General features: G+C 40.6%; 2 protein-coding genes across 2 annotated transcripts; one reads left to right on the top strand and one right to left on the bottom strand.

The window, feature by feature from the left end:
* Window positions 1–913: 913 nt before the first annotated feature.
* On the top strand, window positions 914–2,563 carry LRRC10 (leucine rich repeat containing 10). Its single transcript, XM_010986387.3, has one exon. It carries the CDS (start codon window positions 985–987, stop codon window positions 1,888–1,890), a length of 906 nt encoding a protein of 301 aa, XP_010984689.1. The 5' UTR covers window positions 914–984; the 3' UTR covers window positions 1,891–2,563.
* A 3,521-nt stretch (window positions 2,564–6,084) lies between these two features.
* CCT2 (chaperonin containing TCP1 subunit 2) lies at window positions 6,085–22,667 on the bottom strand. Its single transcript, XM_031463140.2, has 16 exons — window positions 22,566–22,667; window positions 21,749–21,823; window positions 21,570–21,635; window positions 20,730–20,841; window positions 20,161–20,237; window positions 19,888–20,000; window positions 18,872–19,074; window positions 17,178–17,278; window positions 16,831–16,958; window positions 14,982–15,085; window positions 12,291–12,410; window positions 11,789–11,917; window positions 11,496–11,599; window positions 11,105–11,204; window positions 9,904–10,045; window positions 6,085–7,085 (listed from the first exon to the last, which is right to left on the bottom strand). The coding sequence occupies exons 1-16, from the start codon at window positions 22,566–22,568 to the stop codon at window positions 7,055–7,057; spliced, it is 1,608 nt and encodes a 535-aa protein (XP_031319000.1). The 5' UTR covers window positions 22,569–22,667; the 3' UTR covers window positions 6,085–7,054.
* Between the last annotated feature and the right edge of the window lie 3,928 nt (window positions 22,668–26,595).

The following is a 26,595-nucleotide window of genomic DNA, read 5'->3' as shown; positions in this document are numbered from 1 at the left end:
AACTCAGCCCTCCGGAAGGAGGCGCAAACTCTCACGGGCAGTTCGCCACACCTGACACAGATGCACTGTAGGAATGCATCCCCATGTATTTAAGCCTTGGAAGACTGGCTTTCCTCTTCTCCTGCTTTTCTACTTGTCTTTGGTCAAAGGCAAATTTTTGAAGCATGGAAAACTATTACCTGATAATAGTGAAGAAATAAGAAAATGGACACCTGTAGAGCGTGTACACTGGTTCAGATCTCGTGGGGGGACATTAACAATGAAAAAAACCTTTAAAGGATGCATGTCTGTGACCCAGTGACATTTCTAAGGACATCTCCTAAAGAAATTAGTGGAGGGCTGCTCACGCTGTGTGCACAGGGGTATTTGTAACACTGACATTGTCAGCAACCTAGGCGCCCAACAAAAGAGACCTGTTCAAATTACAGTGCACCCATATAATGGAATGCTTGGGAGGTGTTTAAAATAATTCCATGGGTACCTGCAGATGTAAAATGATGGCCATCTGTTATGATAAAAAATAAGTCTCCTCGACGGCATGCATCATTTTTTAAACAAATTGACTACTTGTAGCAAAAAGGCTGGAGGACATCGGTTAAAATGTTGACGGTGTTTGTCCCGGGCGGGTAAGACTATGGGCGTTCCCACTTTCTTCTTTTACTCCTTTATGTCACATCTTAATGCTTTATCATTAGAAAAAATAGGGAAGCTATTTTCAGCTTGAAACAAACAAACAATCAAACAAAATGTAGATAAAGAGGACGGGGTCTCAGGTGACAGAAAGCAAGCATGTGAGTCAGAGCCGGCCTCCCAGACCCTGGCCGTCTACTGGGCCTGTCACCCGACACTCAGGTTGCTATCAGGAGCACTCTTCTCTGCTGAAGTGACTGGCTTTTGTCACCGATCCCCAGGTTACATCGAGGGGGGAGGACTGGCCTCAGAGCAGTCAGCAGCAGCTCTGGGGTCGGTGGGCTGCGGCTTGCCATGGGGAACACCATCAGGGCCCTCGTGGCCTTCATCCCTACTGACCGCTGCCAGAACTACGTGGTCCGGGACCTCCGGGAGATGCCGCTGGACAGGATGGTGGACCTGAGCGGGAACCGGCTGCGCCGCTTCCCCGTGCACGTGTGCTCCTTCCAGGCACTGGTCAAGCTCTACCTGAGCGACAACCACCTGGACAGCCTGCCTCCGGAGCTGGGGCAGCTGCAGAACCTGCAGATCCTGGCCCTGGACTTCAACGACTTCAAGGCTCTGCCCCAGGTGGTGTGCACCTTGAAGCAGCTCTGCATCCTCTATCTGGGCAACAACAAACTCTGCGACCTCCCCAGGGAGCTGAGCCTGCTCCAGAACCTACGAACCCTGTGGGTGGAGGCCAATTACCTCGCCCAGCTGCCAGACGTGGTCTGTGAGCTGCATCTCCTTAAGACTCTGCATGCCGGCTCCAACGCCCTGCGTCTGCTGCCAGGCCAGCTCCAGCGCCTCCGAGAGCTGAGGACCATCTGGCTCTCAGGCAACCTGCTGACCGACTTCCCCACCGTGTTGCTCCACATGCCCTCCCTGGAGGTGATCGACGTGGACTGGAACAGCATCCGCTACTTCCCCAGCCTGGCCCACCTGTCGAGCCTGAAGCTGGTCATCTATGACCACAATCCTTGCAGGAACGCACCCAAGGTGGCCAAGGGCGTGCGCCGCGTGGGAAGATGGGCAGAGGAGACGCCAGAGCCTGACCCCAGAAAAGCCAGGCGCTATGCGTTGGCTAGGGAGGAAAGCCAGGAGGCACAGGCACTGGCCCAGCCTCTCCCACTCCCTCCCACCAGCTCCCGAGGAGCTTCAGTTATAGGTCAATGCCAAAGGCCCAACTCCAGCATCTTCCGGACACATCTCCACTAGAGAACAAAGGATTGCTCTGAGACCTGGGGGCATCCCTGCAGGTGGGAGATGGAATGGAGTCTGATGAAACGCCCAACCCACACCAAGAAAATACTCCTGGCCAACAATCTCTCTCTCAAAGGGAAGTTGTGAGCTGTAGGAGGCGTGACAACTACTTTGCAAGAAAACCAGCCTCTCCAAGCAGGTTATTTTGATACGCTGAAGAGCAAGAAGGGCCGGGATGCTCTGGCCCCTCCAGGCTCCAGAAGCAGCTGGTCACGAGGGTTGTGAGCCCCACAAGGTATTTGTTGCAGAAGTTCAGGTGGCCTGTCTCCAGCCCTTGGCAGGATGTATCTTCTTACTATGCATGGCCACAAACCGTATGAAAAATATTACTAATTCAGGCCACTTGAAAATGACATGCCTCTGTAGTTAGACTCCGTTGTCACAAAGGCTCAAGATGAAGCTTCTTCCCTGCAGTTTAACAACTGCTGAGAAGACACCCCTGCTGGAGAATGCCTCCTGGTGGGGTCCAACTGCCAATTTAAACTTGACAGTGGTTCATACTGATTTAGCTCATTTTCCTTAAAAAATCTGACTAAAGGTCTACTCCCAACTGTTCCCTGACAATGCTGAAAGTCATCTAGAAAACAGAACCTCTCTGGCAGTGCGGTCTCATTAAAATCCAGCCTGGTTGTATTTGGCTGCCTCAGTGGAGCAGAGCCTGTTTACTCATATGAATGAACCAGAGTCGAACTGAATTTCTTTGCACGCAGGGAAACACGTTTCCAGACTCGCACTAGGGTAAAGGTGGTAGGTGAGAAACAAGCTATGTGAGTTGCAGGTTGTGGTGTACAGGGGAAGCGCCTGCCTCTTCAGCCTCTCTCCCTCTACTTTTGTTCTGACTTGTTTTGATCTCTGTAGATAGGGGTTTTGATGGTCCCTGTATAAACTTAGGTATTCAGGCCGCTGTTTCTTTGAAATATGTTAATTATGACCTTTTCTTCTCCCCATGAATACATCAACTTTAAAGAAACTGCTGTCAGTGGGTAGTTTAGTAACACAATCCTTTCTGTTCTTTAACACTTTCAGCAATCAAGGACACAAAAAGGATCATCTTGACTAAAACATACTGAATTTAGCTTTTAAAAAGTACTTTTGCCATAAAAGCACCTTCACCCAGCAAAATTTGGTTCTAAAATGACGTTAGAAAGCAGATTGTTCTCGTGTTTTCCTACCACAAATATTTCTTGCTAAACCAGAGGAAGGCAGTTTTATGGTTTCACATGATCTCTTCCCATCGACACCTCCCATTCTGTGGAGTGTCTGCAACCCACTGAGGAGGCTGCCAAAGGGCCCTCTTCATCACTAAATGCAATACGTTGTCAAATACTTAACTCCTTTAGTAATGAGTTCAGATTCCTACTAGACATAGACAGCTAGGGTTTAGTCTATTTACTCATTCCTAATGATTGCAATTACCAACTATACTCAGCTGATACTAGAAACTTTGCCAATAAAACTGCCTTCTGAGCTGTATCATAGCTCATCCTTAACCATGGCCGTGACTTTCTTTTGACCCTGTATTCCCCCTCCCAAGATTAAGGGACATACCTTTTATAATGCAGCCCCAGGCTGTAGCCATTTGACCTACAGTTTTCATCTAATGAGCCATCTGGTCTGACTCAAATGTCAAATTATAAACATGACACGTAGTTGAGCTGTTGTCTTCTAAAATAATCAATACACAACAAATAAACATTTCTCAAACAATAAAGTGTTCACCATGAACTTTGCTGTCTAAAAGTGTTTTCACTATAGGATTTCAATTTGTAAATAAATATTTACATTTTCATAACCCTCTGATGTTTTCTTAAAATTCAAATATAATTTTTAAAAAGGGAAAAATGCTGAAGCACCAAATGGTAAACTTTTTCACTCATGATTTTTGAAGTCCCGAAACCCAAAGTGCATCAAAGGAAAACCTCTTCCACAAGCTTATGTAGGATTTTAGCTTCCATGGATATGAATTATGCCAACAACTATTTTAATATGGATTCTTTGGAAATGAACCAAGTTTTTTTTTGTGTGTCCTAAAACATTAACAATATCATTAACAGTTTGCAGTTTCACACTTAAAAAGTGGGCTTGTGATCTAAAAATCAACTACTCCAATTTTAACTAAAAGCACCTATCCTGACACACAGTCACAACGGTTAAGAGCACAGCCCTTCAAACTACCTGAGTTCAAATCCCAGTTTTTTCATTTACTGGTCAGTTACCCATCTCTGCGCCTGTTTCCTCATCAGTAAAATGGTAACTGCCTCTCAGGGCCCAGAAAGGGTTAAACAAATGGCAGTGTGTGAAGTGCATAGCAAAGCGCCTGGCCCGGGACAGCTGTTTACTTAGCCCGGACTTGCAGTGAGTGCTGTACCGAGCAGCACACTGACACTTACACCAGCAGTGCACCTCCTTGCTTGATGGGAAAAACACAAATACCAAGAGAGCAACAAAGCCTTTTTCTCTCAGTAAAATTTTTAACTGTATCTGTATTATCAAATGTAAGAACTATAACTGCAATGCGGTCAAATGCTCCTGGCTCAACCTGCACGGGAAAACGCTGACATCATTACCTAGGATTCATTTTCACATTTCTAAGGGAATAGACTCTGCCCATGTTATTTTAGAATTTACAAAATCACCAAAGCACTTGAAAGTGTGAGACTATTCCTTGGCACAAAACCCATTTGGTGTCAGAAGGGGAGTAAGAGAGGCACGGAACTGAAGACATGGGTGTGTGGGGGCTAGATAATTCACTGTCTCCTTTTTTGCCACTGTTAAAAAATACACCTTATAATCTCACTACCATAGGAAAGAACAGTAATACTATTAGAAATAGTAAAAGGACTGTTTCACTTCTGAGAACAGGAAGCAGGTTATAGGGATCTTTGAATCCCCAGTGCCCAGCGCAATTCTACCATTATTACCTGAATTTTGGAGACTTTATCACGCACACAGGCCACAGGACGGGGGACAGACTGACACGAAGCACTACTGTAGGTCAGGTACTATCCTCAGGGTCTTGTGTAAGTTAACTCACAGTCTTTTCAATACCCCTTTGAAAGAGGTGTTTCGTACTGCTTACAATCTAAAAGTGAGAAATCTGAACCCAGGTTTGTCTCTATTCTTCATATTGAGAATCAAAAATGTTCTATAATAATATGATGAAAAAAAGGTTAAGTCTTTGCACTTCTGTTCTGTTCATGTTATAAAACACTAGAGTAGGTGCAAGGCAGCCTTTGGAAAAGGATTTCATACGAAGTATTCTATTGACTTTCATCAGTCAGGGTCCTGAGAGGAAAATGTATTCATCCCATAGGGTTTACAAAGACAGAACTTTAACAAAGGAACCATTACCAGCCAGAATTAAAGGGAGGGGGAAAAAATCAAAGTTAATACAAGTAATTGTAACTGGCACAAGTAACAGCAGCAGCTGTCACCGCCCATGAGGCCGAACGAACAGGGAACAGAAGCGTTACCCGAACGCAGTGGCTGAGAGCCATGAAGAGGGGGCTGTGCGGTGAGCCGGAACGGGAGGTCTCACAGGGACGCAGCCAATTCCCGAGACGAAGAGCAAGAGCAGGAAGCAGATACCGCTTCCCTCTCCCCGTATCCTACCAGTGCCTCCTGAGTTAAACCACAGGGAGCCGGGAGCCGGGCACCGAGGGAAGCCCCACGGCCTCCAGCAGGCAAACAACGGATCCTGACTTGAGGAGAGTGAAAGAACAACCAGCACACGTGTTGTCCTTCCTCTAGGAGAAGCAGGCGGCTACCAGGACGGCTTTAAAAACCCTGAGCACTCAAGACAATTTCTATGCAGTTAACTATTAACGTACATTCCAAAAATCTCTATTTCCGTGTCACTGAAGTCTTGTGAAAATGAAGAAAAACTCACTGCTTCCATATTTGCTGTTTCTGAGTTGCAGGTTTTCTAGGTCAGGAAATGCCTAACTGCTCCACCTACCCGAGCTGTGGGATGAGTACTGATGCTACAACGTGTGATAAAGTACTGTAAAAACATTACACCGCAAACAGTATTGCTATTAACGTTTAGAAAAGTGAAAAAAGTAAAAATCTGTGTAATTCTCTTTGGCAATCTAGGAAGTTTCTCCTTTATGTGAATGTGTAGGAGATAAACTAGTATCACAACAAAAAGCAAATTTTCCAGTTTTAATAGCTTTTAACGAGTAATATTAAAATGCTGAGGCAAGCGTTTATACAAGAGCAAAACAGAACAGGGTGGTTTATCAAAGTGTCTTTGAGAACTCTTATGTTCCTCTACAGGAATGGAATGTCTCTCCATGAGACACCCAGTGAAAACCACTGTTGGGCTTTGCTTCATTTCTTGTGCATCCTGCTACATAACGATCTATTAATTACCTCTGAGCCTAAATTCACCTTTAAACCATCAACTCAGCACATTCTTATAAAAACAAAAAACCCTAACAAAACAATAATGCTTATGTCTAACCATATCTATCTCCTTTAAGAGAGTATTACCCTGTAAAGTATCAGCAGTGCTGAAGCTGCTTGCAGCAACCATTTAAAATGTAACTCACACCTGAAGTAATGGAAACCACCATAATTTTTTCCTACGTAGGAGACACTACTTAGACTACACAACATTAAAAATGCACTGAAGTATATGGTACTTTCACAAAACAAAATGGTTAATAAAAATTATGTATGATTGAGAATCAAAAGGTTAATGTATATTTATCACATCTGACTTGGATTCACATTAATCAACATAGTTTTTCCATAAATGATTATAATGTCAGTCAAGCTAAATAAACTCCATACTGGAAGTACAATCCTCCACTCCCATTAAGTAGTTAAAACAGGGTACAAATCACTAAGTCAGGTAAGGACTAAGTAATTGTTCAAATTTTTATTTTGATGCACAGTATGAGTAATGAACTCTAAATCAAATGAATTTTATGGAAAATGAAACAGCAAATAAATTAGACCCATGTTAAAATAGAAGGTCAGTTAAATGTCCAAACTTAAGGATATAACAGCCACAGATAAACTTTGACTCTACAGTCTTCTTTCAGGAGCTCGAAGTCTTTCAAACACAACTTTGCTACGAACTGGTCCAGAGCTCAACAGCATATGGGAATGCTTAACAGGGGTGGTGATCAGGGACACGTTTCCTGTAAACATCACAGAACATACACTTAAGAAAAAAAGGCAACGGTGAAAATGAAAAGCGTGACTGTAAACCAAAGGTCTATATCAAACACAAACACAGCCAGAATCCTAATTTTATTAAAATCAATTTTAATATTTAACAAGGATGTTCCTACCTCATAATTAACATCTCTTAATTATTGTATTAGTAAGAGAACAAAATCTGTGGAATGTGAAGATCTGTCAGTATTCTGTTCTCACCTTCTCATCCTAACCCACTTACCAAACAGCATTCTCCAAAAATTCATTAATTTATGTTTTTAACTAAATATGTTAGGACATTTCACTAAATTAGTCAAAAGACAGTTCTCTCAATCAGAAGTTGTAAAATGACAAGGCTTTGGAGCTTTAAAATGAAAACCTCTGCATCACTGCTCTAAATGAAGCAGACAGGGTGATGGGGTTGAGTAACTCACTGAAGCGTGCCAACAGTACCTCTCACACCTCTGATGATAAATTCTTATTCTCTATTGACCATACAGCAAACCTCTCAGCGAGGGGGCATGGCAGAGGTACTAGCAAAGTTTACCTCATGCCTATGGAAACCCTGCTTCTAGAGGCAAGCACGACAGGTAAGAGAAGCAGGAAAAACCATAAACAGACCCAAAGTGCAGCAAAAGGGGCCACCTAACCCTGGTAGCTTACAGGAGTATGACCAAAGGATGTTAATACAGAAAAAGTCATCAAGCAGCTGCCACAAAGCACTGGTCTGAAAAGTAAGTCCCTGGGGGTTGATAATGAGTATGAAAAGCAGCCCACAGTCCAGTCCGTTTGGGAAGGCCGACTTCAACAGATCATTCATGGTTTTTAACTGCAAATTACTCAGAAGTTCTCATATATTTAAGACACTTAAAGCTCAAAATCAGTGACATCAGAGCAAACGAAGCGCCGCAGCGCACACTTCAAGGGTGGCCGAGGGCGCCAGCTACCGCTGAGACCGCAGGCCGTGGCTCCCTGACCCCGCCCCCGTCAGAGCATTCCAGTTACACAACTCAGTTTCCTCGTGCTTTCACTGTGTTTGAAGGCAACAGAAAACGTAACTGCATCTAACCACTTTTGGTGGCACTGATTCCAAGAAAACTTTGTCAACTTTCCCTTCCCTCACCACCTTCCATGTCAAAATGACTGCCCTCCCCATACCAGGAGCAGACTCTCCAGACTTCAGCCCAGAGCTTTCCACTATACGACCGGAGACCTGAATACCATTTCAGCTTTTCTCTCTACACCCAAAACACTACTTTCCACCCTTTCGTTCTGCTAACAGTAGAGGACAGCTGCCATCCACAAAAGCCACTGAGAGGAGTGCTGCAGGGTCTGCACAAAGAAAGGTCTGCAACTTAGTCCATTTAAGGCGTAATTTCCCAGTAACATTCCTACTCCCCTCCTGCTACTACGCACAAACCTCCTGTCCTCTGAGCTCCCAGCAGCTGCTGGTGGACTGTGCCCTCCCTGCTTCTGCGTCAATCATCTCCTCTGAAACTGTTCCAACTCAAACCCACTGAATTTTCACAGTAAGGCCCACACCTCCTCTAGCTACTACCCCACTTCTCTGCTCCCATTCACAAATCAGTCCTTGAAAAAAGTCTATATACACTTCCTCCAATTCCTCTTCCCCCCGCCTCTATGGAATTTACTTCATACCTCTCTGCCCCCTCCACTCCACTAAAACTGCTTGTCAAGATTGCCAACCGCCTCTGTTGCTAAATCCAATTTTTAAGGTCAATTTTCAGTCCTTTATCTTACTCGACCTATTTGCATTTTGGCAGTTGATCACCCCTCCTCTCAAATACTTCCTTATTTGGCTTCTGGGACACACATTTCCCTTGGTTTTCCTCCTACCTCAGTGGCAACCCCCCCCATCTTTAAAATTTTATATTAGTCTCATGCTTTAAATATCACATACAGGCTGACAACTCCTAAACTTGTAACTACAGATTGAACTTCTCCCCTAAACTACAGACTCAACTATCCAACTAACTGCTTTCTCAACAAACATCTCAAATGGCCAAAGCTGACAATCCCCATCTTCCCTTCCAAAGCCTCTCCCACCTCAGATAAAAGAAACTCCTATTTTTCTCAACAAAAACTCTTGAATTATCCTTAATCCCCTTTCCTCTCAGACCTTAAATCCAATCTATCATCAAATATTGCCGGGTCTACCTTTGAAAATAGATCTATTATCAACCCATTTTCACCACCTTCACCTCAATCTACTGGTCCAAGCCACCATTTCCTTCCATCGCCCTGAACCTCCACTAGCAGGTAAAATACATGGTTTCGGTGACTGCTGAATCTTCAAATGTTAAGATTTTTCTGGCCACTAAATCATTTTTGTGTGAATGAGTTTTTAAAAAAATTTTCATCTTAGAAAAGCTGCTGGAATAGGACCATGTACAGAACTATGCACATTATGTGCTTAAGAAAATACATATGGAGAAGTTTACCCAGGACAGAGTATGACGGCGCCAACGCATCCTGGTAAAAAGACGTCAGTTCTTACTACTGCACCTCCCACCTTCCCGCTCTCTGGTTTTTGACCTTCCCACACCTGGTTCTTTATGTGCCCTTTCAATTGTGAGGGCTACCCTGTGTTACCAACTAAGTCTTTCTGGCTTAAATCTGAGTTGTGATTACAGATTTTAAGTAACCTGCATAATACTGCTATCTAGACAAGATAGCTCCATTTTCTATCAACAATAGTTATCAAATATATGCAGCTACCAGTTTTTTGCTTCCGTGTTAATTTTCCCTGAGAAATGTCTCTCTGAAGTGTTACAATACCTTGGTGCTGCTTTAATGATGTTGTCCACACGAAGAATCACCTCTGCTGCTTCGGCTGCACTTAGAAGAACTTGTCGCTTTACCTGGAAACTTTCTGTTATACCCAGTAAGGCCATGTCTCCAATGGTACCTTCCTTCATATCTGAAAAACATTTACTAAATTAACAACTACAGTCTTAACTGTAACAAAACATACCTAACGGCCTAACAAGATGAATCCTGACTTATAAAAAAAAAAAAGGTACAACCAATTACTCAAACTTAGTGCATTCTCAGCCTAGCACTCAAGAAAAGCCTTTTAGAATTAAAAACTCAACAACTGATCATCTGTATTAACAGAGGGCAACTTATGTCAAATGACAGAAAATTTATACAGAACACGGAATCACCGATCTTTATCTGTAAATAAACTGCAGAAAATTTGCTCATCACTGATTATACCACGGATTCCTAAGAACTGGAAGAGAATTTAGAAGTCACCTACTTTTCTTCCTGTTAGAATCGCCCTTCATCTTCTAAAGGCCATTTTTTCTTTTGGTGGGGGGAAGTATTTACGTTTATTCATTGATTTATTTTTTGAGGAGTTACTGGGGATTGAACCCAGGATCTCCAGCATGCTAAGCATGCACTTTACCACTTGAGCTATACCCTCTGCCCACCCTTCATCTTCTGACAGATTATTCACTAGCTCTCTTGCCCAGTGACAGGATTATCTACCCTCGAAGACTGTCCCTTTAATGTCCTAGACAGGCTGTTGGGAAATTTTCCAATCTGAATTAAATTTGTTTTTTGGCCACTTTTATGTATGTATCAGACATCTGTACTCAAAAATGTCTCAGATTAAGTTTACTGTGAGATTAGGAGTTAACACTGTAAGAGACAGAGTAAAATCTACACTTATTTCAGAACATAAATACAGTTTTTATGTATTTAAATCCTGTAGTCATTATATAACAAACCTGTTACAAATCTTCTAACTAGTTTTATTCCCCTTACTGAATAATAATGTTTTGGCAGAGTTGAGATTATGAAGTTAAACACTTTCCTAGAAAGTATAATGGTTATAAAGGCAAGGGTCACAGGAATCTTCCACATGGCTATTAAGAGACTTTATCTTTACCAAAAAAAAAAAAAAAAAAAGAGAGAAAATGGTAGAGTGACTCTAGAAAACCACAAGATTAAAGTCCCACTGCCTTCTTACCCAGGCCGGCGGTCGTATTGCCTTCACTGTGGGCAGCTCGGAGCTGGGCCACCAGGTCTGCACTGTCGTAGCCTGCGTTGTCAGCTATGATAGTTGGCAACTATGAAGTGAAGAAGACACGGTAAACTATTTATTCCACACAAAAAAGGTTAATTTACAAACTAGAAGAAAAAGCTTTCTAAAATTATACATTTAGAAACAATGTAAAATCTGCTTCCTTTTAATTACTGCTCATAAAGAAGATAAACTCCAAAATCAAATTTAAGCTGTGTGAACCAATTCTTTTAAGGCCAAGAAAGTAAACATTTTCTGTCCAACGTAGAAAAATGTACTCATTTAAAAACCATCAATACCCACAAAATATAAGTTCAAGTCTCTTTCATTCACTTACCATTCTCAGGGCTTTAGCGTAAGACTCCATCGCAACAGCTTCCTTGCCCGGTGTTCTATTGGCAAGCTGTGTCACAGCGTGAGCCATCAGCATCTCAGAACAGCCTACAGATTGAAATTTCATTTATACTTAATTGTCTCCAAGACACTAAAGTACTGACTGCCCTTAAGATACACCAAGCACTTAAAAATTAAGTGCAAAGGCAATATAAATTTCCTGTAAAGCCTATTAAAGCAAAAGTCATTTTTACATTTTAAGAAATAAAGTAAGTTCAGTATTTTTCAAATGCTTACCTCCTCCATAAACTGTTCTAGGATCTTTCACAGTTTGGGCAAGAACACAAAGAGCGTCATGCAAAGATCTTTCTGCTTCATCTAAAATCTGCTGAGTGGCACCGCGTAGAACAATGGTGCAAGCCTCACCTGAAGTTAAAAAAGGTAATGTTCTTATGTCACAGTAAACACTTAATTATCAAACATTAACGTTCACCTTCAATTATTTATGCAGGTTATATTATTTGGTTTTGAAAGCTATCATGTCTTCCATTGTTACACATTCTCTTTGCTAAAAATTCACATTCCTAACAGTTCTCCGTTATCTGTAACAATTATGTTGAATACGCACTGTTCCCAGAGACAATAACAACACGAGGCTGCCCTCAAGAGACTGAAATTAACATATACCATTTTTCTCAAGAATTAAGACATGTATTTTACTAACTACAGTAACTGTTTCACTTCAACAGAGCCTACCATAGATTTAGGAACCTAAACCAGGATCTACATAATCACTCACCAAGGGCTACCCCAGAAAAGTGAATGAGTTTGTCTTCTCCAATCATGACTTCCTCAATAAGTCTGCAACTTCCAAGCTTCACCAGTTCTGGGTGGTCAAAGGTAGAGGCAATTTCACCACCTATGAACAAAAATACACATTCATCAAATGCATAGCAGGTTTAACATTTGTTTTGCAACAAGCAGTAATGAACAGAAAACACAATATTTAAGTTGATTGCTTAGTATATGCCAAGCACTCTTTGAAACACTTCATACAAAATAACAATTACCTGATCTTCACAACAGCCCTAATAAGAGAAGGGTCATTTATTAACCCATTTAGAAACAATAAAATTGAGGTAAAGAGATGCTTAGTTTCTCATCCAAAGTTACACAGTCCAAACAAACATGAAGCTGTAGTTCAATACAAGCAATCTGATTTCAGACCTATATACACACGCTGCATAGTATCACCTCAACTGAGACTAACTTTCAGTCTGAATTTAAATTCAGATTCTCTTCAGAATCCAGTCTAGAAGACCAGGTCTCTTGAGATCCAATATTCCAAAACAAGTTATGAAAATACTGGACTAGTCTTAGTATGTACTGACATTGGGAACTGCTTAAAATAGTGAGCATCCGGTATCTGTTAATTATCAAGTAACTGAAATGTCGGGAGCACCTATAAAGCCTAGAAAAGGGGGGAATGGATACTGAGGATTTCCCAGAGCGAACTTAATGAGGAGTCAAAAAAGTAAATTCATTTTACTCCCTAGGTCCTATTACATCTATTCCTATTTTCCCTCCATCTTCCACGCTGTAAACATTTCCTTTCTTAGCTCTTAAGTAAGCAAGTTAGGTTTCCATTTTAAATTCCTTTTCTCTAGCTCACTACTCTTTCTTTTAATCGATTCCCTCCATCATCAATCAACCCCCTTTTCCACTCCTTACTGATCAATCTCAATGACTGATGCTTTATTTCTATTTTATAACTAACTTGTAAAAAGGACTCTAGTCTTCCCCACTCTGCTCATTTATCCTCATAATCTGTAGGGCTGAAGTTCTTACTTTTGCTTGGCAAACTCCTGAGACTGCTGTGTGTCCTAGACATGAGACACAATGGATGTCCAGGACATCACCTCCCCTTAAAGAAGACCAATCTGGCTTGTGAGAATTTTCACTTATCCTACACTCACTCACTCACTCAGCTGCCGTCTGCTTACAAATTATTTCTAGACATTTGCAAGAACCAATTTCACACATCTTGGCAATAGATGAGTTACTACGAACAGGAGCCACCACAGGGCCAACTTCACAGCCATACAATTGGTGCGCTCGGACCAGTAAATTTTCTTCTGGCTGTATGTGGTATCATACCATAGCAACCCTTCTGATAGCAACTCATATCATGAATGTGCCATCATTCACATTTATTCTTATGTCGTATCTTTAATCCTGCTGCTTTAAGGGAAGAATTACAGAAACATGGGCATTGTAAGTTTTATCACCTTAAGCAACATGTATGAAGTAACTTCAAAGCAAGTAAACACACCGCCAAGTAATTAACGAAAGGAAAACGTCTGCTTTGGTCAGGAGACTATGCTTCTCAAACTAAAAACGGCTTAAAAAGTTATTCTGAGATGAGACCAATCCTACTATCTATAGTCATTAGTAATTTTAATTTCAATTTCTTCTAAAACACACAGCTGTTCCAAACGGAATCTGATGTTCCTAGCAGCTTTTTACACCTCAAACCCCACGCCCCTTAATTCTCACTGGCAGGCTGTTATTCAACTTTCCAACCTATTCGTTCATTTCCAAAGGCCTGAAAATTAGAGAACAAAGACTGTCATCTTGGTTTCCAAGGGCTACTTAGCAGTTACTTTAAATGTTTTTTTTGGGGGGGGGGATAATTAGATTTACTTATTTGTGTTTTGGAGGAGGTACTGAGGATTGAACCCAGGACCTTGTGCATGCTAAGCATGCACCCTACCACGTGAGCTATCCCCTATCTTCCGCTTAGTGGTTACTTTAAAAACCATTACAACAAAATGTGACCAACCGCACTCCATGTCATTTTGATGTAGACATATTTGTAAACACACTTTGCAGTCCACACTGGGATTATAAAATTCCTACCTCCACTGAAGGGTGCTGGAGTATATTAACTTGTCATCACGCACTGCTGGACTGTTTCACACTTATTTCAATATTTATTACTTTCATAAATTTTTAAAAATTAACAAAAGCAATGTTTTGTACTTGACCCATTCTTTGGCTTATGGTTAAATGTTCAATACAGGTTACTATTCTATCTGTACCACCTACCACAGAGGGCATAAAGCATTCAACAACTCACTTAGCACTAGAATTATATGAGTATACTAGGGAAGACTTAAAACTCCTTTTTTAAGCTTCAATTTAGACTATGTTTAGGACAGAGGTCCTGTGGGTTTGTGAGAAAAGATGTAGTTATCTTTAAAACAACATTAAAAAATAAATCTACACACATGGCAAAGCTGGCATATAATTTGGCATATTAAAAATAATTTAAGTAAAGATGTAAGTCAGATTTCAGATTAACTGTTTAGGTTCTAGGTTCCTTAAAGGGGTTTCTTTGTACTTTCAGCAATGAGTTACATACATTAACACTCAGTAAATCCAAGAGTGATTATAATGTTTGTTTGAAATTAACGTCTTTTCCCCATACCTGTGACAAGAGCGAGGCGTTCCACACCTGCAAAATCTGCATGCTCAATAGCCATAACACCAGCAGCACCGAAGAGCTGTTCAGGATAATTGTAAATTAATTGCCTATAAATGAAATATGAAAAAAAATCGTTCAAAACTGTTACTTTACATTACACTAAAAAACATGAAAACATTTTTACTTTACCAGTAATCACAGAAATGCAAATTAGAAGATACCGTTTTTCACCTATTAATAATTTATAAACTACAGTAATGCATCCATGTTAGTACTGAATATGGGTACTGTTTTTATATGGCTGACAGTATAAACTGAAACTTTAATTCTGAAAAGCAATTCAGCAGTAATGCATCAAAAGCCATGTAAGTATTTAGATGCTTTAACTCCATTCCTGAGAACCTACAGCAAGAAAACTGAAAATTCAGATAAAAAAATTCAATGAAAATATGTGTAAGAATTTTTATGTAGAACAAAACTTGCCACTGTCCTCAATGTCTACCAGGAGAGTGTACACATCATAATTTACCAACTAAAAAAAATTTGTCATTTTAAGTGAAAGTATATACTATTAGATAAAAGCAGCAAATTACAAAAGTTTATAGCATATGATCACAACTAAATGAAAAACTGAAACCAGAACACTACACACACACAAAAGTCAACTTAATAATAGAAAGAATTTCTAGGAGAACTCTGCTCCTCCTTTATAGTTTCCTATTTTCCAAAGTAAGCAAATGTTACTTTTACAATAGGAGTCAAAAGGACATCTGTTTAAAAGTTGGCAACTTAAAAGCTGAAGAAAAATTTTTTATAATTAGTTTAAAGTGCTGTTAGGCAAAATGTGTCTTACCAGATTCCCAGATCACACAGAAGTAAGCTAACTTGTAAAAAGCCCACATGCATTTGGCTTCTAACAGTTACTTTTCATAAAGCAGTAAATCTCTCTCAAAGTTAACTACTGCCTTTTCACAGACTGAACTGCCCTGTTCCTCCTGGTATTTTCACCATTCTCAACAACCAAAAAAACCTTAGATACTGACAATTAAGAACACAAAGGGGAAGTGTTTTAACGATCAGAGGCATGAGGCAGAGAGAGAGGAGGCAGGCAGGTGCAGTTCACCCAAGGTTGTATACGTGGGTCTGGGAGCAAAGCACCGGAAAGAACACCAGCCCCAGCTATTACTGTGAAAGCAGTATCGTGCTGTGCTAGGAGTGTCTAGCCATCACTTTCTCCTTTGTTTTGAGTTGGTTCTACCTGAATTTACAGAAGAAAAAAAGTACATAATGTATTTACTGAAAGAGCCATAGCAGGCAACCTTTACTTTATGTTTGTACTTGTTACTTCACAGTGGTTGCAAGACAAAATAAAAGAATATATACACTTTAGCTCAATTTACAAAAAAACAAAACAAAAAGACCCCAAAAACACCACACGGGGAAGGTTACACATTTTTTTTCATACGAATTAAAGATAAGCCCTAAACCTCTTACTACTTTTCACCTCTTTGTTCTTTTATTCCTATGCTACTTCAAAACCCCATCGTTTAATGTGGAATTAAATCTCTCTTCCAAATATATGCATACTACTGCCAAAACTAATGTAACTGCCGAATCAGAAAACTTGTTATTGTTGATACAAAAAAGTTTAGTCAAGTACATTAACAAAAATTTGCACTAAAATAATTGTAATGCAAATGCCCTGCTATACAACTGTATTTATACTTGGAAAAAACAACACTTCCTAAATATCAGATCACTAAATTCAATATAAAAGTATCTTCCTCAAACTTCACAAAAAAAATCCCTTCTTAGATTATCACAAATATTGTTAGCACAAGCATACACAGACCTGTTAATAAAGCAATTTATCCCATGCTTAAGAATACGTTCTACTTTCTCCTTCATTTTTTCCTTCTCCGCATGTTCAATCTCAGCAACCTTTGCTGTAGAATCAACTCTTACACGGGAACCAAATATCTAAGACAAAGGAAAGCATAAAAAAATAGCATCACTCTCATTACACACAGTTTCATAGCATAAATTTTTTTGTGAATATACCAAAAACCACCTGTGCATGTGTGTGTGTATATTTACATATATTCATATATATCCTAGGGGTTTTTTTAGGGTAAGTGACTTCAAGCCTGAGTTTATAGCAGCTAGTAATCAGAATTCCAAGAAATGCAGCTAACATACCTTTATTTTGTCTGTATCCATACCAGTATTTGCAATAAGAATTTTAGCATTTTCAATTCGCTTTGGTTGATTTACTCCAATTTTTTTATCCAACAGAAAGCCTACAATATGATGACAGTATTGTATTAAATACTTCAAAGCTGCATTAATAAATCTTTTAAAGTAACCTGCTTTATCAAATTACTCTTTCAAAGGATGCATTAAGTCCAATTCACCAAGCTCCTAGAACCTATAAAGCAGCGATTATAAAATCAATTTAGCAGATCATTTAAAAATATGCAAAATAGGAAATATAAGAGCACAGCAGAAATATTAAGAGTAAAAGAGCATTTCTGTACAGCAACTATAGTTCACTAAAAAATTAATTTTTTGAAAAAGAACAAACAGCATTTTGAATCTTTTGTCTCAGATAAACTACATGTGCAGATGCGTGGGCTGCAACGTAAAGACAGTGAGTCCACTTTCATTAGCTTAAAACCAGCACGAAAGAAAACCAGCTGTAAAGATTAGGTATACAGGGTACTGCTAGAGATGACTGAACTTTTTAAAGAACTGAGGCTGGTGATACAATGAAAAGCCATGGACAGCAGAGTCAGACCAACCTGGCCCCAGTCACGCCTACGCTGCTTACAGGCTATGTAAGCAACCCTGGACAAACTATTCAACTTCAGCTATTCAGCTGTAAGCAGGAAGATCACCAGGGGCAGAGATGCTAGTTACCAGCCCAGGACCCTGCTGACATGGAACTATCATGTGAACTGAGTACCGCCTCTCTCTCTGGGCTCCTTTTAGATGCATATGTAACTTCTACCTCACTAAGCATTATCACCTTGATTTTCTGCTCTATTCAGCTGAACTTAAATTTCACTCACCGGGTCAACATTCTGAGAAATAAATGAGAGTTTAAGTAAAATTCTAACTAGAATACCTGGCACAGGGCAGACATTCAAGATTGGTAGCTATCCTTGTTTTAATTATCTTTCCCTACCACCGTCTCTATTAGAAATGCCACACAGCCCTTGTATGTAAATTCAACTAAGAATATTCAAAATTGTTACTCCCTCGAAACAACAAACAAAACCCAGACCTCAAATCACTGGTAAAGCAGAAAGTGTACAGCACAACTTACTCCTCTTTTCCCCTCTCTATAGAAGAGAATGCTATACTCTCTACAGGCCATTCTGTGAAGTAAACGTAATACAAAGATGCTTTGAAAAATCCATACTCTAAAAACAAAATACACTATTACTAAGGAAATAGCAGTTGCTAAGATTCATTCATCACTCTTCAAGAACACCAGAAACAAACCCTCAACACCTGCCAACTAAATGGTGTGACTTACCCAGACCTTTCCTAGAGAACACATGCAATCCTGGACAAAGTGCCATTTGACAATAGCGGACTTCTAGTAAAAGAAAACTACAACTTCTCTTTATTAGAGACTACAATTTACTTCATGGTATAAAGTAAAACCTAGACGTTACCAAAGGAACGCAGGGATTGCGATGAAGCACACTGTCTATGTGACAAATAGATTAAGATGACAAAAAAGGCTGCTATATGACTTATGTCCTTAAAGACAGTTTTCTGGCTTTATAAAGTGTCACTAGTCCTGACTAAAAGAGAATTCCCTTAGTACCTAGCTTTCAACATCTGATCAAAATGTCTTCTCCCATATCCAACACCATACATACCTTCATCTAAATAGGAATCTGCCAGACTTCCTCCTAGCTTCTTGATGACATGAATTGCCTCCAGATTACCAGAGCCTTTCAGTCTGAGAACAGCTTCTACAGCTAACTTAGTAAAGTGGTCTTTGTGATGAGTAAGAAGTTTTGAGGATAATGTTGTTCCCGCAATGTTCATTAAATCCTGACGGAATTTAACTTCGTCAGAACTAAAAAAAAAAAAAAAAAGAAACAAACTCATGCCTGTTTTTGAAATGCTTCTCCAAAATTATCACCCTGTTTTGCTTTTCAAAATTTATCAGATACCTGGTTTGTAAATAGATACTGTCACCTTAAACCGTCAGGGCTCTAAGTAATATGAAAAGAACCTTATCAGTAATCAAAGATACAAATTAAAGGACACTTCCCCTACCAAGTTGGCAAACTAGTAAAAGAGAAACACGAACAAAAATTTCAAGACCATGGGAAAAGAGGCATTATTATACACCCTGTGGGACTGTAAATTAATAAATCTTTTTCAGGAGAATTATATATAATATAAATAAAAATGTCTTTAAATACACATACCTTCAAACCAAGCAACTATACTTTTGGGTGACAAGTTTTTCACATTATAAAGCTAAAAACTGTCAAAATACAGTTCTCCAAATATAGATAGGTAAATTACAGCCCAGTCCCATAAGCAAATGCATACCTCTATTAAAACTAACATTACAAAAAATATTGACACCCAGAAATGTGCTTGTTATTCAACTAGGTTAAAGAGGCTTCAAAAACCCTCTATACAGTAATACTGTCTGATCTGTTTACTGTGATTATATATGCAAAAAAACTGGAAACCCAAACTTTAACTTTAATGACTACCTCTGGGGAGTACTGTGGGGTTTTCTTGGTTGTAGAAGCAGGATGAGGCAACAGGATCAATGCTTGTGTATGCTTTTCACTGTTCTCTAGACTTCCTGCACTGAGCGTATTTTCAAAAAAAACGTTAAATGCTGAAAACAGTATTTTATTATACCAACCCATGATCGACTGCAGAACTCAACAGAGCCTGTCTTGCTGCCTTTGTGGCTTCTCTCCAGCCCGCAATAATGGTCTGTGGATGAATCTTTTTTGCAATTAAAGATTCTGCTTCCTATTAATAAAAAGGGGGAAAACACTCGTTAACAGTAAATTTGTAGGAAGAACTTGATTACTTGATACTCAAAACCACAGTAGCAAAAAAAAAACCCCGAGAACAACAACAACAACAAAAAAAACAGTAAGAAGAGGTTGAAGTTGCTCAGGTGAATTACCCTTAGTAGTTCTGCGGCTAGAACAGTGACAGAGGTAGTGCCATCACCAACTTCATCATCCTGAACCCTCGACATATCTAGGAGGGAAAAAACCTAGTTATTAACTCATTTATATTTGATCCTGCTTTTTAAACTACTTCTCAGTGGCTTACCAAATTCTCCAAACATACCCACTACCAATTTAAATCTCACTTATCTAGGTTTCCTCAGCTGACAAATTTTTGGAATTTTTTTTTAGTATTCTATTTATCACTGTATTACTTAATTATTTTATTTTGGTGGGGGGAGGTAATTAGGTTTGTTTATTTTGAGAGGAGGTTCTCAGGATTGAACCCAGGACCTTGTGCATACTAAGTAGGCATTCTACCAGCTGAGCTATACCCGCCCTCAAAATTCTTTGGAACTTTCCAGTCTGAAATGCAAGTTTTACCATCAGTAAGTAATGGCACTCCAGAAACTTGTATATTAATTATGATAATAATCAGTTAAAAAGTAGGTATCAATTAATAAAAAGGACAGCCTATATAAATTGTTTCAAAATGTCAACAAAACATTATCCTCAGACTCACCAACTAAAACTTTAGCAGCTGGATTGTCCACACCAATGTTTTTTAGAATAGTTGCACCATCATTGGTTACCATAAGAGAAGCATCTCGTCCACTGCTTAATAGAATTTTGTCCTAAAAGGAACATACTTGGATCAAGTTAAGTTATAAGTACATTTGGAAGAATGGACAGTCAGTTAGTACTCTCATATACTGCTGATGTGTAAATAGTCTCAGTGATTATTTGGCAGTATCCATTAAAATTCTTCCAATGCAAGGTTTCCATAAGCAAATTTTGGTGTCTATCTGTCTCTACCTCTAAGACACTAAAAGAACAGAGACACGAATAGGGCTGTTTCAGTACTGTAATAGCAAAAGCAATGTACACAAACTAAGTATCCCCCAATTCGGTAATAAGTACAAACTATAAAATAAACAAGATGCAAAATACAATTGGACAAAGACTGTATCTATTTACACTGAAATGAATTTAAACAACCGAACTACAGAAAAAGGACACACAAACAACACCTATGACAAAACATCATCTGTCACAATGAGAATACATAAAAGTAAGTACATAATACATTAGATACACATACATCTACATAAAAGCAAAAATGTTGGGAATACTTATATCCAAATGCTAACAGTGGCTGTCACTGGGGAGAGAAGTGGCATTGGGGATGGTGGTCAAAGGGGACTTTAGCTGTATAGGTACCATTTTGATTTTTAGTAGAGACACATCTTACTTGTACAATTAACAGCTGAGCTTTAAAGATCAAAAAACATCCCTCAAAAGTGTGTTATTGTATTTCTACTGAGGGCTCTAAAACAATATTAAAATTCCCCGTTTTTCTTACCATGCCCTTGGGTCCCAACGTGCTCTTTACCAAATCTCCAATAGCGATGGCACCAATAAAAGACGACTGGGGACGAAAATCAAAGAGACAGTCAAAATCAACTTCAAGGTCTTAAAGCTGTTAAAAAAAAAAAAAAAGAACTATTATATCTTTAAAAGAATGAGAAAAACAAGGCTTACCAGACGCGCTGTCTCTGCTCTCTCTTCATCAGCTCCAGCCTTGAAGATATTAACAGGTGCGAGAGAAAGGGACGCCTGAGAAGGAAAATCAAGAATCAGTCTGAATACTCAGTAGCGGGATTTTTTAATACATACACTTAGATACCTTCCACTAGACTTACAAGTAAATATCTAAGAGAAAATTAATTTACAGAACAGTGAAATTTCTCGAACAAATGAAGCTCTGCATCATTGGGGTAGTCATTTATTTAAAGCGGAGGGAGGGACTCAGGTGACATTGCTTTCTGGATCTACAAGAGCTCCAGCAATAAAAATTCTACGCCAGAGAGACTGACTGTAAGCACGGCAAGACCAAAGACGAATTTTTAAACTAAGGGTAAGGCAGGAGGGGGTGGTAGGCCATTCGCGCGAGCCTCGTCGGGCGCATGGAGCTAGGCAGCGGCTCCCTCCATCTGCGCCCTCGGGCGGCTCCAGGCTCCGCCCCGAGAGGGAAGGCGGGGCCCGTCTGGACGACACGCCCGGTGCACTAGAAATTTCTTCGCTCAGGATAAGCCCCGGGCCTCGGGGTCCCGGGACTGAGGAGAGGCCGGGTCAGGAGACGCTGGCCCTGAGGCCCAACCCCGCCAATCCCCGGTCAGCCGGGAGGGCCCTGTCCGCCGGTCCGGCGCAGGCCACACGCCGCGGCCTGCGCCATGTGCGGCGGGCCTGGGGACAGACGCCGGGAGCCCGCGGCGCTGGGAAGACAGAGGGGCCGGGGGACGGCGGGGGACGGCAGGGAACGGCGGGCCTAGGTCACGGCCAAGGCGGCCAGACTCACCATGCTTCCGAGGAGTTCGGCACACACGCTAACCCCCTCACAGCTCGCGCCCGGGACCGCAGGGAAGAGAAGCCGGAAGTGACGCCGCACGCTCTGCCGCAGAGGGCGGAGCCTCGGCCCGCGCGCTTCCTCCTCCGGGCACCGCCCTCGGGGGAAGGGAGGGGCAGCGTTTTGAGGGGAGCCCGCGGGTGGGAAACGCTTCCCGTCACACTGGAGGGGCGGGGCCTCGACTCGCGCTTCGCTCCGCGCGGCGCCGCCCGCTCGGGACCAGGAAGGGGAGGGTCTGACACTTTGCGTGGGGGCCGAGCGGTTTGGGAGTGGAAAGCCCGAGGGCAGGAGGGACACCGCGCCCCGCCGCGCCGCGGGGTTGCCACAGCAACGGAGTTCTCGCTCGCACGTTTTCCTTTTCTTAAATTTAACCTTTACAAAGTTTTGCCTTAAAGTACTACATATACAGAGTAAAGTGTTATGTACTAACAATGGAAAACAACCACCAACCTCATTACTTCCTCTCCCCAGAGCAACCACTCTCAACTTTTTGAGCATTTTGAAGATTTTAACATCATACTCCTAAGTAATATTTTATTGCTGTCTTAATTTTTAACATTTATTGAGTAATACCGAAGAAAGCCTACATTTCTTTGTTTGAATTTTGTTTTGCTTTGGGGGGAGGTAATTAGGTTTATTTATTTACGTATTTATTTTGATGGAGGTACTGGGGATTGAACCCAGGATCTCTCTCATTTTAAGCGCGCGCTCTACTACTGAGCTATACCCTCTCCCTCAATTTTTTTTCTTTTTGTTGTTTTATTGGAGGGTAGGTAATTAGGTTTATTTATTTAATGGAGATACTGAGGATTGAACCCACGGCCTTGTGCATGCTAGCCATGCACTCTACTATTGAGCTACACCCTCCCCCCGGTTGAATTCTAAAACGCCGTTTTTAATTGGACTGTCCAGAACAAGGTCTTGTGAGATCTGTTGGAGACATTTACTTTGTCTTTGCTCATTTTTAGGAGGTTTTGCATTTCATTCGTTTGCCCCCCATCCCCCCCGACACACACTGTTGTAGAGATGACCAATATCCTCTTACATGTCTTGGTAGAGAACAAGATCAATCCCAAATATTTCCGTTTATGAAGAACAGTTTTCTACTTTCTCTAAGTTGACCCCCTTGGACGTTTAAAGTAAAATTTTTGTGCTTAAAAAGAAATCTATTTAGCTTTCCATCATCTACTGATACCTTTTTCTCCCTTTGACTGATTGCTTAGCAAGCTCTTGGATTTTGGCAATTGTAAACACTGATAGATGTTTTAAATTTTTAATTGTTTCTACCCTTCAGATATACTCTAAGAGGGTGAGTTTACACCAGGAGTTGACAAATTATTGGGAGCCAAATCCAACTTGCCACCTGGGTTTGTATGGCCAGAGAGTTAAGAATGATTTTTGCATCTTTAAATGGTTGAAAAATAAAAACATTTGTGATACATTAAAATTATATGAAATTTATATTTCAGTGTCCATAAAACTTGGTTGGAACAGAAGCAAACTCATTCATTTTTAAACCATACAATACAATACAGAGTTATGCAATGGAAGACGAGTAGTTGTGACAGAGTATATTTACTCTGTTTGCTGACCCTGATTAACCTATTTCCAAGGTCCATAGAGAAAAGGGGTGTTCAGATTGGGCAAGTTGTTATTTTAAATCTACCAAGAATTTTGTGTTCTTTGTGGGAAAATTTGCTCTTCTTTGAGGAAATGCAGATCTCAAATCGCACACTGGAATGAGAAGAGTCACAAACAGAAGCCAGGATGCCTGCACAATATTGAAAACAGCTGTTTTAACTGTGGGCTGAATCACATACCTGGGAATACTGATTATTACGTCCTCTGGCAGGCAAACCTGAGACTGTGGGTGATGGAGAAGCCAGCGCCCCCTCCCTTCTGGGCTTTGGAGGGGATTAACGGGAAGAGAAAAAAGCCAGGGGCTTTTGGATGGGGACTGGGCGGCAGGCCCTGCTTCCTGTGGAGCTGAGCCGGAGAAGCCCGGAGTCCTCTGTGAGGGAACTTGCAGCAAACTGTCCTTTCTCTGTGGCGTGGGTTTTTGACCTTTCATCCTTTTCTACCTCCTTTGGTGTCACCCCTGTGTCCCAGGAGTTAAACACTCACCTTCAGGAACAAGACTGCATGGGTTTGGATTTCAACTCTCTCATTTACCAGCTTTGTGATTTGGGGTGGGTTCCACTGGCCTGCCCACCCTGATCTATAGCAATGTGAGATATAATAAAAAATGACTTGTGTTAAACCAGGTTTTAGGGTGGCTTGTTGCGCAGCAACAAATAACCTCACAGTCCTTGAACAATGCTTTCAAATAGGCATTTATCCAGTTTCGCATCCATTTCAGTCTCCCTGCTTTGTTAAAATGTCACTTCCTCTGCCATATCCTCCATGTTGATGTCAGTCATCTTAATAAACTTATTTCTCCAACGTTTAAAACCCTTCAGATTCTCACCTCGTTTAGACTGAAACAGAAACTCCTTCACGTTCTACACCTCTCACTTCTCTCACGTCTCCCTTCTTCTCTATCTTCCCACCCCTACCTCGTATGCTGGTCACATGGAACTTTGCTGTCACTGAACTTTCTGCCCCTCTGTGCCTTTGCACATGGTATTCTCCTGAAGACATCCTCTCCCCTCCTGCTCTAATATGTGATGAAAGCTCTCATTAAACACCTCAGGGATTAATGACACCTCCAGCTTTTCTCGAAAATGTCCATCCTTAGGCTCAGTTAGATGCCCTTTCTTCTTTTTTTCCCCCTTAACGGAGGCGCTGGGGATCGGGCGCTACCATTGAGCTATAACCCCCACCCAACTAAATGCCCTTTCTTTGTATGTGCCTTTATCACACCACATATTGGGAACTGGAGTGACAATTTTTTCAGTTCTCCTAAGGTATATTGCTACCACCATTCTAGAGATACCAGAGAGAAGGTGACATTATATATAATTTGTCCTAAGGCTTAGTTCTCTGGGGGGAGGAAGGGGACTGCCACCATTAGAAGGGTTGTTCTAAACTACAAATTCTTTTGAGGACAAGGACTGCTATCTTTATTACTAGCAGAGGGCCTAGTTCGTGCTCATTCATTAAATAAGAACATATGAATAGCTACTGTCTTCGAGGAACTCAAAGGAAAAATACAGAATTAATCCAAAGTGTTTAATTTCTGAGAACAAATACCTAAGTTTTTCAAGATGTGGTCTCTGTCACCTCTTAACCGATGTATGTTTTCCATGGTGTGTGGCACATGGTAAGCACCCAGTCATCTGTGGACCTGTCTACCCACTTCATTATTGAAGTGATCTCCGTCTAGAGCTCTAACCCGATAGGCTTTGCTGTGACGCTTAGTGACTAAAAATAGGTTTGCAGTCACAGAGCTGAGAACTACGAGTTTGAATGACCAAGAAGATTAAAAACTGTGAGTCTGTCAAATACTTAAAATTTCATTTCACTTTGAAACATGATCCTTGACCCATTATATATGTTCACTTGGAAAATGGAGGCAGTGATATGAGACTAAGAAAACCTCTTATCATATGGTTTCAAGAAATGTGTGAAATATAAATACAGTAAAACTTGAAATAGGTATTCAACCAAACTTTTATTGGGGTTTTATTGCAATCTACTTTCGGCAATAAGGGGAAAGTAACCATAAGAACTCTGATCAGATTTTACTCAACAGAGTAGTTTTCCATGAACGCTTAAGGTTAGTGTATAGTCAGCTTGGCTTCCAGTATCAACTTGAAGACTTCATTGTAGGAATTTATGCCAGAATGACAAAAGTAAGGCATTGCAAGATCCTAAATCATCTAAGATTAAACTATATTTTACATATAATTTCTAGGACAGGATAGTAATACTCTAACAATAAATAAGGATTTAAAAAATGTGTTGCTGAGCCCTTGTTGAACTGAATTCAATTATTAGCTTATTCTTTAAGTACTCCAGTTAATAAAGGTTTGATTGTACT

This window comes from Camelus dromedarius, chromosome 11 (genome assembly GCF_036321535.1).
Source record: "Camelus dromedarius isolate mCamDro1 chromosome 11, mCamDro1.pat, whole genome shotgun sequence".
Taxonomy (NCBI): Eukaryota; Metazoa; Chordata; class Mammalia; order Artiodactyla; family Camelidae; genus Camelus; species Camelus dromedarius.
This window is presented reverse-complemented; position numbering and strand designations above follow the sequence as displayed.